The following is a 13,703-nucleotide window of genomic DNA, read 5'->3' on the forward strand; positions in this document are numbered from 1 at the left end:
AGTCTGTCCCCCTGGCTACTCGGGTACGTGTACGCGACGTCGAAGAATGTACTTCCAACGTTTGATTGGAAAACCAAACTTCGGGCAACTGGCGGACTATTCGTAGGCCGGACAGTGGCAGGACGTACCTTTCTTAGATGAAGTACCAAATGGTTTTTAAGTAGCGACTGAGAGCTGAAGCTAAAACAATCGAAATGATAAAAATATGAACAACGAAAGAAATTTAAACCATAATTACGTTTCGTTGCAAACTTGACATTGCAAAGGGTTACGATGCTGCAGTGAAACAGACGCTGTGTTTGTTAAGTCGATTGTGATGGCACCAGGAGTTTTGGTACTGGTAGTTGTTGTTGACGTGGGGGTACTTGTAGCTTTTAAACTTGCAATGGTTTCAGATGCGACTTGATTTTCCTTATTTTTTGCCGGTGTGACCGTTATATTGGGATTACTCAGCAGTGACGCAACAGATGGCGTTTGAAGGGCCTGTGAACTAGCTTTTATGATCACCGTGTTAATTCCACCTTCTACGCTTTGAATGACGGGTAGACCTGTCTGTTTCTTTTGAATAATTCGCACTTCACAGTCTCCACTGGGCTGCGAGGTAGAGGCAGCAACTTCTTCTTCCGCACGGGCTATTTTACGAGGAGGTTGGCATACTTCTGATATTCCTTCTTCGACTGTTAAAAGTCGTTTCTGCATAACAGGCTGACTTGGTGCGCTTGAAGTTTGCTGCCTTGGATATGGTTGAGGTAGACGGATGGCTGACGAAGTCGCAACAAAAGCCGTAGATGTAGACGGTAAAGCGATCCCCACGGGTTGCGAACTGAGCGCCACATGAGATGTTGGACGTGTACTACCTGAGTTTAGATTATTGGACGTCTGTGGCCGGATACTATGTGGCCGGATACCAACATATCCAGGGCGTTGTTGAATTATTTGCTGAGCACGGATTGGGGTTCCTGATAAACTGGTTAGAGCATGGCGCAGCGCTTCTTGACCTGGATGCACCACTGTTTGTTGACGGACGGTAGTCTGTGCTGTCGAAAAAGATGGTCGAGTAGACTGCGCAGATGGGATCTGCAACTGAACATGGTGGACGATAGGAGCAGAAGGTTGAGCAGGGTAATGTGGCAAAGGGCTATTAGTATGATGTAACGAAGTATTGTAAATGTCGTTACTGATGGGAAACTGACATTGCGGATGGCTGGAAGATGGTACTGACTGAACTTGATTATTCGTGGTCTGGTGAAGATAACTGGTAGTGGAAACTGCATGGATGTGTGCTGAGCCATGATTGGCAAAAGTCATTGCTGTACTGACACTTGCTCTACAGAAGTCATTAGGTTGGATAGCTCGGGTAGGCGTAGAGTAGCATTGCGATGGAAACCGTATTTCTTGTTGATTTGAAGGCCGGTTGATATACTGAACGGCTGTTGCGTACGAACTCTGTTGCTGACCTGTCATCCCCTGTGGTCGATACACTGGTTGTTGTTGATATTGTAGTACGTTGTATGCTTGTTGTTGTTTGTGCTGTTTATGTTGTTTTTGCTGGTGTTGTTTTTGCTGGTGTTGTTGCTTTGGTTGCTGCTGCTGTTGTTGTTGCTGCTGCTTTTGTTGTTGATATACCTGTGGATGATGACGACCTGTAAGCGTATTCATGATCCATCGTTAAATCGGTTTGTCAAGTTGAGTTCACAATGGCAAAAAGAACATAAATAAAATAAAATAAAACAAAATAAAAAAGCAAATGGAAACCTTGTCCTAGTGGGTGATAAAACTGGTACGACTGTGTTGCGGTCGGCTGTTGTGGCAGAGGCAAAATCGACGATATAGGATTTGGAAGCATAGCTAGAGCGCATGAGTAAGAAATAACATTTTGTTAAATCTGCCAAATTATCTTTTTAGAAAAGGAATCTTTGTACTTCTAATCACTGCAGGTGGTAAAATTGATCGAGATATTTGCAAAACTTGCTGCTGCTGTTGCATCACAGCTGAAAAGCAAGACAAAACAATTAACAGACCAATTGTTTTCTAGTAATTAAGTAATACTCACGGTTTACAGGAGAGGATCTTAAAGAGTCTGAACGAGTTACCAATGCAGTCTGGCCTGAGATATTTAACTCTGTCAGATTTCTTTCGGGTATGACAACCATAGCATGTTCTCTGTTATGACTCTTCGATGGCGAGACAGGGAATGAAGTTATCGTTGTTTCCTTCTCTGTGCAATCGACGGGCAAGCGAGATGGAGACAAAAGTGATTCAAAAGGAACTAAACGCAGTTGTCCCTTTGATTTTGGTAGCTCTATTTCCTTTGGCGATTCATTTCCCGGATTTAATGCATCATTTCCCTTTATTTCAACAGATTTATCTTCAGGTTTGTCTTTTAGAAGTTGTGACAATGCTAGGTTTTTCTCTGTGGTAAGATTTTGTAGAATTGTTTGTTCTATTGCAGGGGTATCTGCTGAAATGGCCTGAAAATCTGCTTGAAAACAGTTAAAAGCCAGTTGCATAAAGGTATAAAGCTATAGATTAGTTAGGATACCTATTGGAGATTTAGAAGAGCTTGGTAGATTCACATCTGATGATTGAACAACTTCTGGTAAAGAATCCTTTTGCACACAAACCTCAGTTATAGAATCAACTGAGGATTGGTTCAAAAAACTGATTTCCTCTCCTAGTTTTTCAATGAATATTGGATCTAGGATATTTGAATCTACTTGGAGTTCCACTGCTATCATGCTTGCAGGTGACACTATTTTATTTAAAGCACCAATTTGTGTACTACTTGGTGAAGCCACAGGACTAGAAGATTCACAACTTCCTGGCCAAGCATGCAAGTCTTCCTGTTCTGTTAGTTTGCTTTCAGAAGACTCTGGCTCCTTAGTATGAGATCCTGTATTCTTGGAGCATCTTGACACAATGGAATTAGGTGATTTTCTGCCTATATTTCTGTTGGCAATAGGGGATAGATTGTGGATTTTCGACTTGATACTTGAAATTTGGATTTGTTGCAACTTTACAACCGGAAGTTTAGAAAATGTAAAATCGACAGCATGCTATAATAAAAAAAACAGTGAATTTATCTTGTTCTTTTTCTTGCAACATTGTTATTGAAAATTACCTTGGCATGGTGATTTTCAAAATCATTCCAAGAGGTGAAAACCTTTTCCTTACACCTAACACAAGTAAACTGTTCTCTTGTTGGATACATTACGTTTTCTTCTGCTTGATGATTTTGTTTATGATTTCAGCTGTTTCCAAAGTATATAAAATAACTACATACAATTTGATGTAGCAAACATTTCTGAAACAAGGAGGTCTAATTAGTTCACCTTAACATTGATTACACTGTTTTATGGCTGTACAAGGACACTTTACACCGAAAGTTTTAAGACATACACTGTTGTTTCACAACTGTCAAAAGATTTTTAGTAGGTGAAAGACGTTTACGATTAAAATTGACATGTCAACCACCTTTTTCTTGCCTTTTTTCTCGTATTTTTGAATTTTTCTGATCAAATTTTAATCTGGTCAGCACACCATCTGGCGTTGAATATTGTTTGATGCTTAAGGCTTAACTTTCGATGATGTTGCCTAATTCTACTAACAATCCAGCGGTACAGGCTCGAGACAAACTAAAAACTAAGTAAATCCTTACGGATTCTTACACAACTACACTTAATAGCTTCAGATATTTAAAGTAGCCATAGTGAGTACAAGCGCGCCCGTGGTAACAACCCAAGGTTTGCCCAGAAACTGCAAAAAACCGAAGGTAAACCGGCTGTAAACCAACGCCAAAGGCGATCTTCTTGTTCAAGGGGAAGTTAGGCTCCGGCAGATGGCCATTCTCTCATGTCCCTACCAATAACATCACACAGAAAGTAAGTGGTAGGGGGAACTTGATGAAAGAAAAGATGAAGAAAGCAAACTAAAGGGAAACCGCAGCTACAGCGCCATTCCGTATTAGTGGTGAATCCGCTAATCTACTTTATACCGAATGAACATCTGCAGAGTAGCATGGCCTTCTAGATAACAAGGAAGTCTGAATCACCTATCATTTGATACGGTTATTGCATGTGACAGTACAGTTTCCGAGCACATGACGCATTTGGCAGGCATGAGCTGTACCAATCAATGTGAATCTTTTCTTATCTCATCTCTTTTCCAGTCCCTGGCGGTAAGTTGGGGATAGAGTCTTTTGGGCTAGTTGGCAAAAGGACTATAGGTTTTCCGACACTAGGACTTTTGACACTCGACACTTGGACGAGTGGTTCACGACGCTAGGACATCTGTCTAGCGACGCTTGAACTACTGGTTCCCGATGTTTGACCACCGCAACGAAATGTTGCTAAACCAAGCAAGCGCTATACTATACAACAAGTAGACTCTTATGCCAGAGACGTTTAGACTCTTTTTTTTTTGTTTTTACTGAATGAATAGATATGCATAATAATTTGTGGTTATTTAGTAGATATTTTAGTACGGTTTATCAGGTAATAAATTTAGATATTGCTACTGTAGAAGAAAAGTATAATTATAATTACGTGAGTTGTCACTTGCAATTAAACTATTAGTTACTTTTTAGCATGACCTTCGATTATTACATATTTAATAATATTCTATTGGATTATTATACACTTCTAAAAAATTACGTAGTAGAAAAGATAGCTCGTAAAATTTATTTAACATTCAAATTTAAATTTAAATTCAACGAACTAACAGAAGAAAGGAATTTGAGTGAAAATGACCATATTGACTGAAAGGTCAAGAAATAGCAGCCCAAGCGTCGATGGGCAGATGTCCTATCGTCACCAGATGTCCAAGTGTCGGGAGCATGCAACCAAAAATCGAGGAGCAAAACAATTCATTTTCGGGAAATTTGATTTATTGAGTACCCGGCTAGGCATAACAATACCACAGACCTTCTTTCCGCAATACTTAACTTTTTTGCGCTATTTTCGCGAAACATTTTTATGAACTGTATCAGTTTTATAATCCAACCCCCATTTTTATAATAATTTAACGCATAAGAACAAAGATTTTGAAAAAGGCGCGTATACCATGATTCATTAAATTAGTTACCATGGAGACAAGACTTCTCATCCCAAAGTCTCGTAGCTTCGTAGCCTAGTACAAATACAATTTTTAGTAGATTTGTAAAAATTGTTGGCTTTACCTGCCGGCAATTTGTCTCACCCCTTAGCGATTCGAGACACGAGCTCATTCATGTCTCGTTTCTATGGTAACGTCTACTGCATTTTTTCCGCATTTTCACATATCCTAACATAACCCACCTAAACTACTAAGTAACTTAGCTATACGTTGATAGGGGGCATTTTTTTAAAGGGGGGTAGTCGGATTTTTTTGGAACATACTGTATGTTAGTTGACCATACGGTTGTGAATATAACAGTATGTGGGTTCGGGGTAACTTTGCATACATTACATTCGTGATGATCATGTCCTTCTTTTGGTTACCACAAGGACCTACAGCATTACAAAGGAGTGGTCTGGTTAGGGGTGTGAAAAGAGGGCGGTTTCTTCTCGCCATTGTGTGAATGCACTCCAGCCGAAGTTGGAAGTGACGTAATGTTAACGATAGTAACCGGAGTATTGGTAACCGGCCCAAGGACTACCTTGGTTGTCATTTTAATGTCACGATGAACGGACTGTGATGGTGTTGGCAAACAGTACGGGTTGAAGTATCTGCATCATAACATGTAAAGTCCCAGGAGAGAGCCCAATCGGCAGAACCAAAAAGCCGAAGCGATGGCCCCATCCACTCCCGATAAGATACTGAAATTTCGTAGAAATTACGCGATCCTTGCCATGAAGGCGATATCCCGTTGCTGCCCCAAATGAAGGAGTATGGTCTTTACGTGACGCTCACCAGACATTTCAGTAACGCATTCCATTTGGATGTACGCCAGGAGGTAGTTTAGGACATTGGAAAATGTTTCGGCACTTTTTCTACACGTCAGACCATCGTCAACGCAAATTTCCACGATTTGAAGTGTCATCTCTGCGACAAAAATATATACAGGAATCAGCAGTAGTTCTAACGTGTCCAAATTTCAAGAGAAAATGTTGAATTTTTCGTTCCCTGCTCCTGGTGAATGTTTTAAGCGTAAATAAATTTCTTTAGTTTGCAAACCACCTTCTCTTTGTCGGTCAGAACAAAACGTTCAGGCTCCTTGGCAATCCCTTAAAGGAATGTTGTTTTAATGTCGGGCTAGACATTTTTAGATCATTGGTTGATACATTGGATAGTTTGATGCGCAGGATTTGACTACAGGCGCATATGTTTCTTCATAGTTAATGCTCTATTTTCGTTTGTAGCTCTAAGCAACTAACTGGGCATCGTACCGTTGTGGAGTGTCCTTGTAAATATCCCTTATCTTCAATATCCGACTTGGTATCCGACCATACCAGGTTTCGTTTTCGATTACCGAATTGTATTCATCAAGAATGGCCGGTTGCCACTTATATGCTTATCACTTAGCATCGCTTCCTTGAAATGTTGTGGCTCTAGCTGCTCCAATGCATCAATAGATCTCATGCTAACCCAAATTTTAGGTCTGTGATTACGTAGCGGAGCTCCTACTCCCCAATGAGGAATGGAAGATGATGCATTTGTCTATACACGCATCCTGTACAAACAGAGCTTGGTGTACCTTGGTCTCGTGAAATTGTTAATCCTTCAACTAACCGTTGCGAGTCCATCTGTTACATTGTTATTACGTTTACATGTGCCATTCGTTGGTGCCAGATGTTCATTGGTATAGACCTTTGGGCTGAGAAAACGATTTCTTCGTACTGTGTTTCACCTATAAGGTTTAGGAGGTAGAGCGTTTTCTTACCCTTATCCAGTTAACTGCACTATCTCATTTCCAGAACATGAAACTTTGTCGTTACGAGGTGCACTACGGCTCCAAGGCCCGTAGCAGCGACAACTAAGATCACTTTAATGCCAAGCATAGATACGAATAAAATCTTTTTAAACCCTATTGTGTGAGTGACTTCATTTTCATGGAGTGAGAGAAACATTGCCATGCCCGTCGACATGAACGCAATTAATGCCTTTAACTGCAGAGGTTCGCATTTCTGCTGCTTCGTAGCTATGATAGAATGCCCCAGCTGTGAAGAATTTTGTATCTTGGGGTTCTGTTTGGCTATCTATTGTGCAGGCATGAGAACAGTGCTACCCTCCGTCACAAGTACCTAGAGGTTTCGACTAACGTACCCTAAAAAACGACAGACCTACCCCGACATACATAACCCTGCAGAAAATGAAAAAACATCTCCCGCCAAAGCTACCTTGACACATGTACGCAATAAGAAATTTAAAAATGCTCCCGTCGCATCTGCCCCATTATAAATATAGTAAATTACAGCCATCGTATGTATCCTTTTGTTTTATTGAGACAGACATACCTACCCGTTCGTTTAAAACTGATCGACACACCTACCCTTTCGATTAACACAGTCCGACATACCTATTACTTCGATGGAAATTGATCAACACACCAACCTCTTCAATTAAAACAGTCCGGCATATCTACCTCTCTTACCGGAAACCGGACGACACGCCTACCCCAGCGATTAATACAGACCGACATACCTTACCCTTTGTTGAAAGCTGATCGACACACCTACCCCTTCGTTTAGTTGAGCCCGACAAACCTAAGTAGCCGGTGAGGTAGGACTGAAACGAAATAGGACTGGAGAAATAGGGCTGGGAGAAATAGGACTGACTTTTAAAACCTTTTAGGACAGTCCTATTTCTCCATGGGATCATTCCTATATCTCCTCGGCATCAGTCCTATTTCTCCTTAGAAATAGTCCTATTTCATTTACCTTGTTCCAAGGGGAACGATGGGCCTCCAATCCGGTAGGCAATGTATTACGTAAGAGCGGCGGCTTATATCCATTTCTCTTTTTAAAAAACCGATGGTGTTAACTCATTAGATAAATGGTTCACAAAACTTTTTTTTCTTATCCTATTTTAATTTAAATTACAGGAGAACATGAATTATATTGTATTTAATAGAGTTAGGCTTCCCCTCTTAGCTTACGAAAATTAAGCTATTAAAAAAAGTGTAAACTAGAAAAATGGGAGTTAGGAATATATATATTATTTAGCATAAGAAAAGAATAAAAACAAGCATTAGTTATGATAGAAGTTTAATCTCCAATAATTCATTTTCTTAAAAAAATAAACAAATCATACTTAAATTTAAAAATAAAAAACATTTAGCATAATTGGCTTAATTACTTTTGAGGGGAAAAAAGTTTATCTTAATTTCGACTTTATCTTTGTTTTTAAAATTCTGTTGGTGATCTGTTGTCGAAAAAACTTAAGTATTTTTCTAGATTTCTATTGTATTTTTCAAAAATAGTAATTATAAGATGTACAGAATGATCCCGTGGAAAGAATACCCGACCGTGGTGGGGGAGACCAGAGTTCGATTGCAGCCACAGCCTTCTATTTTTCGCTTTGCCTAATCTAAGCTAGCGACGCGCGGGCCTCGGTTAGCTTGAATTTCCAAGCTTAAATCATACAAAATTTAAGCTAAATCGTTAGCTTGGAGGGGGGGGGGGGGTTGGAACTGTAAAGCTTGGCCACAAATGGTGGAGAACAAGCAATACAAACAATAAAGATAGATAGGAGTAGTGGTCTACTTACATTGGGCTCATGGCAGAAGCGGCGACTGGCGGCGGAATAAAACAACAAAGTTTTTTTTATTGAGCACGCACTTAATACAGAGTACTTATTCATTCCGACTCACAAAACTAACTGGTTCTACAGGTTTTTCGGGGGAACATTTTATAGGAAAGTGGAAGGTCGAATTATTTAACACTTCAGGAAAGGTAGGGAATTTTACCATGTAAATTTAACGCTAAGGTGTGAAAAGGGTATGGCCGGTTCTCGGAGGTTAAAGTCCTCCGTGGGAACCAGGGTCGGTGTTGGGAAAGCAGTGCCGACTGGCCATTCCTTACAGAGCGGTCGCAATCAAAGCTAACTCAAAGCTTGGGTAAGCTTAACGTTATGTACGGGTATTTGATCAGCTTTAACAATATTATGGTGCTATGAAAGGGGTTACAAAGGCAGACTGGAAAATATTCAATGAAGAATGTCCTTAGAAAATTCCTATCCAGGTTATCGTCTCCATACTATTATTCGTTTCCTTGAAATGACGAACGAAACTACTTATGCCTTTTGGTTCGTTTGGGGATTGTGGACAGGGGAAATGATAGCCGACTTGTGCGAGAAACGCTGGATATGTTTTTCTTTCGAAGAACGACAATAATTGTGTTGCCGTGACTGCCCTACAAATAATACTACAAATAATAACTTACAATTCTAACCTGTAGAACCCTCAGAAAAACGAGCCGAAAGACCAGCCCTTTCTTCTACACCCATACCTTTCTACCAACAATTCCGCTGTATTGTCTTCTGTTATTTACCAGTTCTCGTTACATCTGAAACTTTTTACTTATAATTATCATTCCTTCACTTATCATCATTATCTATGATACTTATTACAACCTGTAACATTTTTTCTTATGAAATATTTATACATTCTGGCTGTAAAATATTACTTTACTGATGGTGATATTTACTAATTCATCTAATATATTTTTGGTGAAAATTATTTTATTCATAAGAGTCATAATGAACAATTATACTTATGAAACGTTGTTCTGATTTTAATATACATCACCAAGCACACGTTGTTATCATATTAACCGTGAGAATTCATTGAACAAAATCCTTAAAATTCGTTGAATGGGCGCCCAGCAAAATCTGCAAAAAGAGCCGACATGCTCTGCACATGTTCCACATCGGGTGTGCTCACACGAAATAAAAGCAGTATGTATGGTGTTGATTACGCATACCCCACAAGGATTATGTGCAGCAGTGTAAGCAGCAGTGTCTATTAGATGGTTTTTCTGTAAGTTGAAATGGATAGTAAAATTTGCTTTAGTAATACAAGTTAGAATCATGGGTGACATCTGTTGAATGTATAATCCAACTTCGCCTTACTGGCCTACAATTTCAAACAGTCAGGGTTGGACTATCGCGATAATAAAAAGTATCGCGATACTACCGGTACCGGTACCGCGATATTTCTTTTTTAAAAGTATCGGTACCGGTATCGGATCATAAATTTTGACTTGCGATCCCGATACTTTTAATACGTGGTGCCATCTAGGATTAAAAAGTATGACTACTTTTTCTACCATCAGATGGTTCTACTGTAACCTAAAATCTTCTTATCGTCACAGTGCGTCTTTTACTGCAGCCTATTTCGTGTGGTCACATTGTTACCGTCAATTCAGAATTTGTTCTTCTGCAAACAATTAGAATTTCAATTAGAAAGATTTTCTGTCAATTAGATATTTCCTAGATTTGGCATGCCTCCAAAAAAATCACAGTAAGTTTTTACAGATATTAGTTGACAGGATATATATCGTTTCATTTCGTGTTTTCAGGAACGTGAAACGGAATTTGCAAACGAGCGATTCTTCTGTTAAGAAAACTTGGAATTCCTCAAAGCACAAGGTTTCCATAAACAATATGAACAAAGATGCATTGCCTGCAGAAAGTAAGTTCAAATGTGTGTTCTACTGTCTTCAATAGAAATTACTATTGACCTTAGTATTGTAGGTTCACTATTGTTCGATCAGCTAATGTTTCTATCACGCCCTGCTCAACATTCCTCGATTCAGCTACCTGAATCAGCTGCCCAGTTAAATGTGTCTGATGATCGACCAGGTAAGAAAGTAAATTCTCTTCTTGTGTTATGTAAACTTGTATGAAATTATTAACTTGAAGTTTTGCTAGCCTATTCGTAGGATATTTTTAATTTTATATTGATAAACTGGTGGGATGAAATTAATTTATGTTGTTGTATAATGTATGTAGAGATATACCGAGGAGAAAATGATACTTCCATATTAGGGATGACATCGAATCCGATTTTTCAGAGAGCGACGCCGAAAAGAGCATTGATCCTACATCATGCGCACTTGAAATTTCTGAGGAAGAGGAGTACCCCGAATTTTCCCCTGGAATTGAAGACGAACCTGACGACTTCATTCCAATTACTGAGGCTTTATGTGAAAATGAAAGCACACATGACATTTATTCTCTTCCTACCCATCGCCGATGCGCTAGCCACACCTTAAATCTCATTGCAAGTAAAGACGTTTTAAGAAATTTTGAGAAAATGTTGTTTGTGAAAGTAAAAAATGATTTGCAATAAGAAGAAACAATAAAACAAATACAAAAAATATATACTATTATTGCATTTATATTCTGTTAGTCAACTGATAAGACAAAGCGTAAGTAACAATAAAACTGAGATAGCGGAAATGTTGTTTAACGCCATCTATCGAAAAATTTTCTTAGTAACAAAATTCACTCCTAGATGGCGTGAAAGAAAGTAAAAGTATCGGTATCGGTAACGCGTGCGATACTTGAAAATAGTATCGCGATACATTTTTCGAAAATTGAAGTATCGGTACCGCGATACCGATACTTTTTTAAAGTATCGCTTCCAACCCTGGTTAATGCTTTCCATCTGCTTATACTGCCCTCTAGTGGAGGCGTCCTGAAGCTAGATTTGGCTTGAAAATGTCGTTCTCTAAAGAAAATAACAATAGGCTAGGTTCGTATAGTGTGATCTATGGAGTGACCCACGATAATCTTGAGAGACCAAGGTAAATATAATAAAGTTTAAAGATTATGACACGAGAGGCAGTTTTGGTTATGAATGTATCGCGATACTATTGACCAACATTCCAATTGAAAGTGTATCTACAGTTGACGATCTCAATAGCAATAAGGTTGGTGTTGAACAGGAAGAATGTCTAGCAGCTAACACCTCACACTTAACAGGTATGTGTTAGTCTTTACGTTTAAGGAAGACGGGCCAGCTTATTCCATCTATTTTCAGGGAAAAGGCTGGATTTGTCTGATAGAACAATGAAAACCAAACTTAAAAGGAGTTAGAAAAATTGAAGAAGAAGAAATTAAAAAAGAAAAATAACAAGAAGTGGTCCTGAATTGCCCAACTTGCACAAGCCACCGAGGCAGCATCAGTGTCATCAACCTCTGATCCCACAGAGTTTGTCAAAACAGGTATTCCTGAACCAAGACCAACAAGTACACCGCTAACACCAATTTTCAACAGCGAAGGCTGCCTAGTATTCAGCAAATTTGATTTAGGAGAACTATCTAATCCCTCACCCATTCTGAACAAGAACACTTTAGATTGAAAAGTAGCAACGATAAAAAAAAACTCAAAGCCAAAGTGAAAATCTTGGATGGCCAAGCTGAAGTTGGAATGTGAGAAGTATTGAAGAGAAACAGGCATGAAAAGGTGCTTTGCAAAGAGCTGAAGGTTTTCAGGTAACCTTTCAATTTGACATACATATTTGTAAGATCTTAAATAATTTTAACCTTTCTGTATTGCAATAGGTAAAAAACAATGTGGAATGGCTTGCTAAATCTATTATGAAACAAGATGAAATCAAATCAGATAGTAAAAAGAAGTTGGCTGAACGCATCGAAGAATAGGAAAAGAGAAAGGAATAACAACAGAAAACGAGAAAAGCCAACATTAAGAAAAAGAAAACTGAGAAGAAAGAACATAAACTGAATGAACGCCTCACACTTAACAGGTATGTGTTAACATTTACATTTAAGGAAGACCGGCCAGTTTATTCCATTGATTTTCAGAGGAAAAGCTGGAATTGTCTGATAAGACAACGAAAATCCAATTTAAACGGAAGTTAGAGGGAATGAAGAAGAAATTAAAAAGAAAAAGTAAGAAGAAGAGGTCCTGAATTGCCAAACATGCTCGAGCCACCAAGGCAGTATCTGTGTCATCAACCTCTGGTCTTTCAGAGTTTGTTCAAACAGAAATTCCTGAACCAAGACTAGCAAGTACACTGGCAACACCAATTTTTAACAGTGAAGGCTGCCTAGTTTCCAGCAAATTTGATTTTGGAGAACTATCTAATTCTTCACCCATTCTGAAAAAGACCACTTTTTATCCAGAAGTGGCAACGATTAAAATGAAAGAAAATAAAACTTAAACCAAAAATGAATATCTTGGTAGGCCAAGCTGAAGCTGAGAATGCAAGAAGCATTGAAGAGAAACAGGCATGAAATGGTGCTCTGCAAATAGCTGAAGGTTTTCAGGTAAACTTTCAATTTGACAAAAATATTTGTAAGATCTTCAAAACTTTTAACCTTTCTGTATTGCAATAGGTAAGAGACTATGTGGAATTGCTTGCCAAATCAATTAATGAACGAGATCAAATCAGAAAGTAACATAAATTGCGCTGAACGAATCGAAGAAAAGGAAAAGAGAAAGGAATAACAACAGAAAAAGAGAAAAGCCAACATTAAGAAAAATAAAACTGAAAAGAAAGAACATAAAGTGAATAAACTAAAGAAAAAAGGCAAATTTACCGTATTAAAGACTGATACTGACTCATGGATGAGCTAAACTCTTGTTCTTTCATGTGCAGCCATGTCGTGATAGTTTTATAGAAAAATACACTGGCATGCCTTCCATGATCGTGGAAAATTTGAAGAAAAAATATCTTAGATTCATTTAAAAAGGTTTAGTGTCTTCACTAATAACAGACTCTCATTTTAAAAAAAAGTCCTTCATGGTAGAAAATTGA

General features: G+C 38.6%; 1 protein-coding gene and 1 long non-coding RNA gene across 4 annotated transcripts in view; one reads left to right on the top strand and one right to left on the bottom strand.

The window, feature by feature from the left end:
- LOC130697261 (myb-like protein Q) overlaps positions 1-3,752 on the bottom strand; it is a 16,285-nt gene extending 12,533 nt beyond the window's left edge. The window contains exons 1-8 of the mRNA XM_059496557.1: positions 3,333-3,752; positions 3,122-3,275; positions 2,543-3,056; positions 2,054-2,479; positions 1,923-1,991; positions 1,756-1,848; positions 239-1,643; positions 53-180 (exon numbers count right to left, since the gene is read on the bottom strand). Of these exons, the coding sequence (XP_059352540.1) occupies positions 53-180; positions 239-1,643; positions 1,756-1,848; positions 1,923-1,991; positions 2,054-2,479; positions 2,543-3,056; positions 3,122-3,211 (2,725 nt within the window). The 5' untranslated portion in view covers positions 3,212-3,275; positions 3,333-3,752. The remainder of the gene's footprint in view (positions 1-52; positions 181-238; positions 1,644-1,755; positions 1,849-1,922; positions 1,992-2,053; positions 2,480-2,542; positions 3,057-3,121; positions 3,276-3,332) is intronic.
- Positions 3,753-11,794: 8,042 nt separating this feature from the next.
- Positions 11,795-13,016, top strand: LOC130697266 (uncharacterized). 3 transcript variants are annotated; one of them, XR_009002797.2, is made up of 5 exons: positions 11,795-11,904; positions 11,963-12,147; positions 12,205-12,417; positions 12,487-12,689; positions 12,748-13,016. It is a non-coding gene; the product is annotated as an uncharacterized LOC130697266 (long non-coding RNA). The 3 variants fall into 3 exon arrangements; XR_009002796.2 differs by having other exon boundaries at positions 12,200-12,417; positions 12,748-13,014; XR_009002795.2 differs by having other exon boundaries at positions 11,963-12,417.
- Positions 13,017-13,703: the final 687 nt, after the last annotated feature.

The sequence above is a fragment of the Daphnia carinata genome, chromosome 8, assembly GCF_022539665.2.
Source record: "Daphnia carinata strain CSIRO-1 chromosome 8, CSIRO_AGI_Dcar_HiC_V3, whole genome shotgun sequence".
NCBI classification, from domain to species: Eukaryota; Metazoa; Arthropoda; class Branchiopoda; order Diplostraca; family Daphniidae; genus Daphnia; species Daphnia carinata.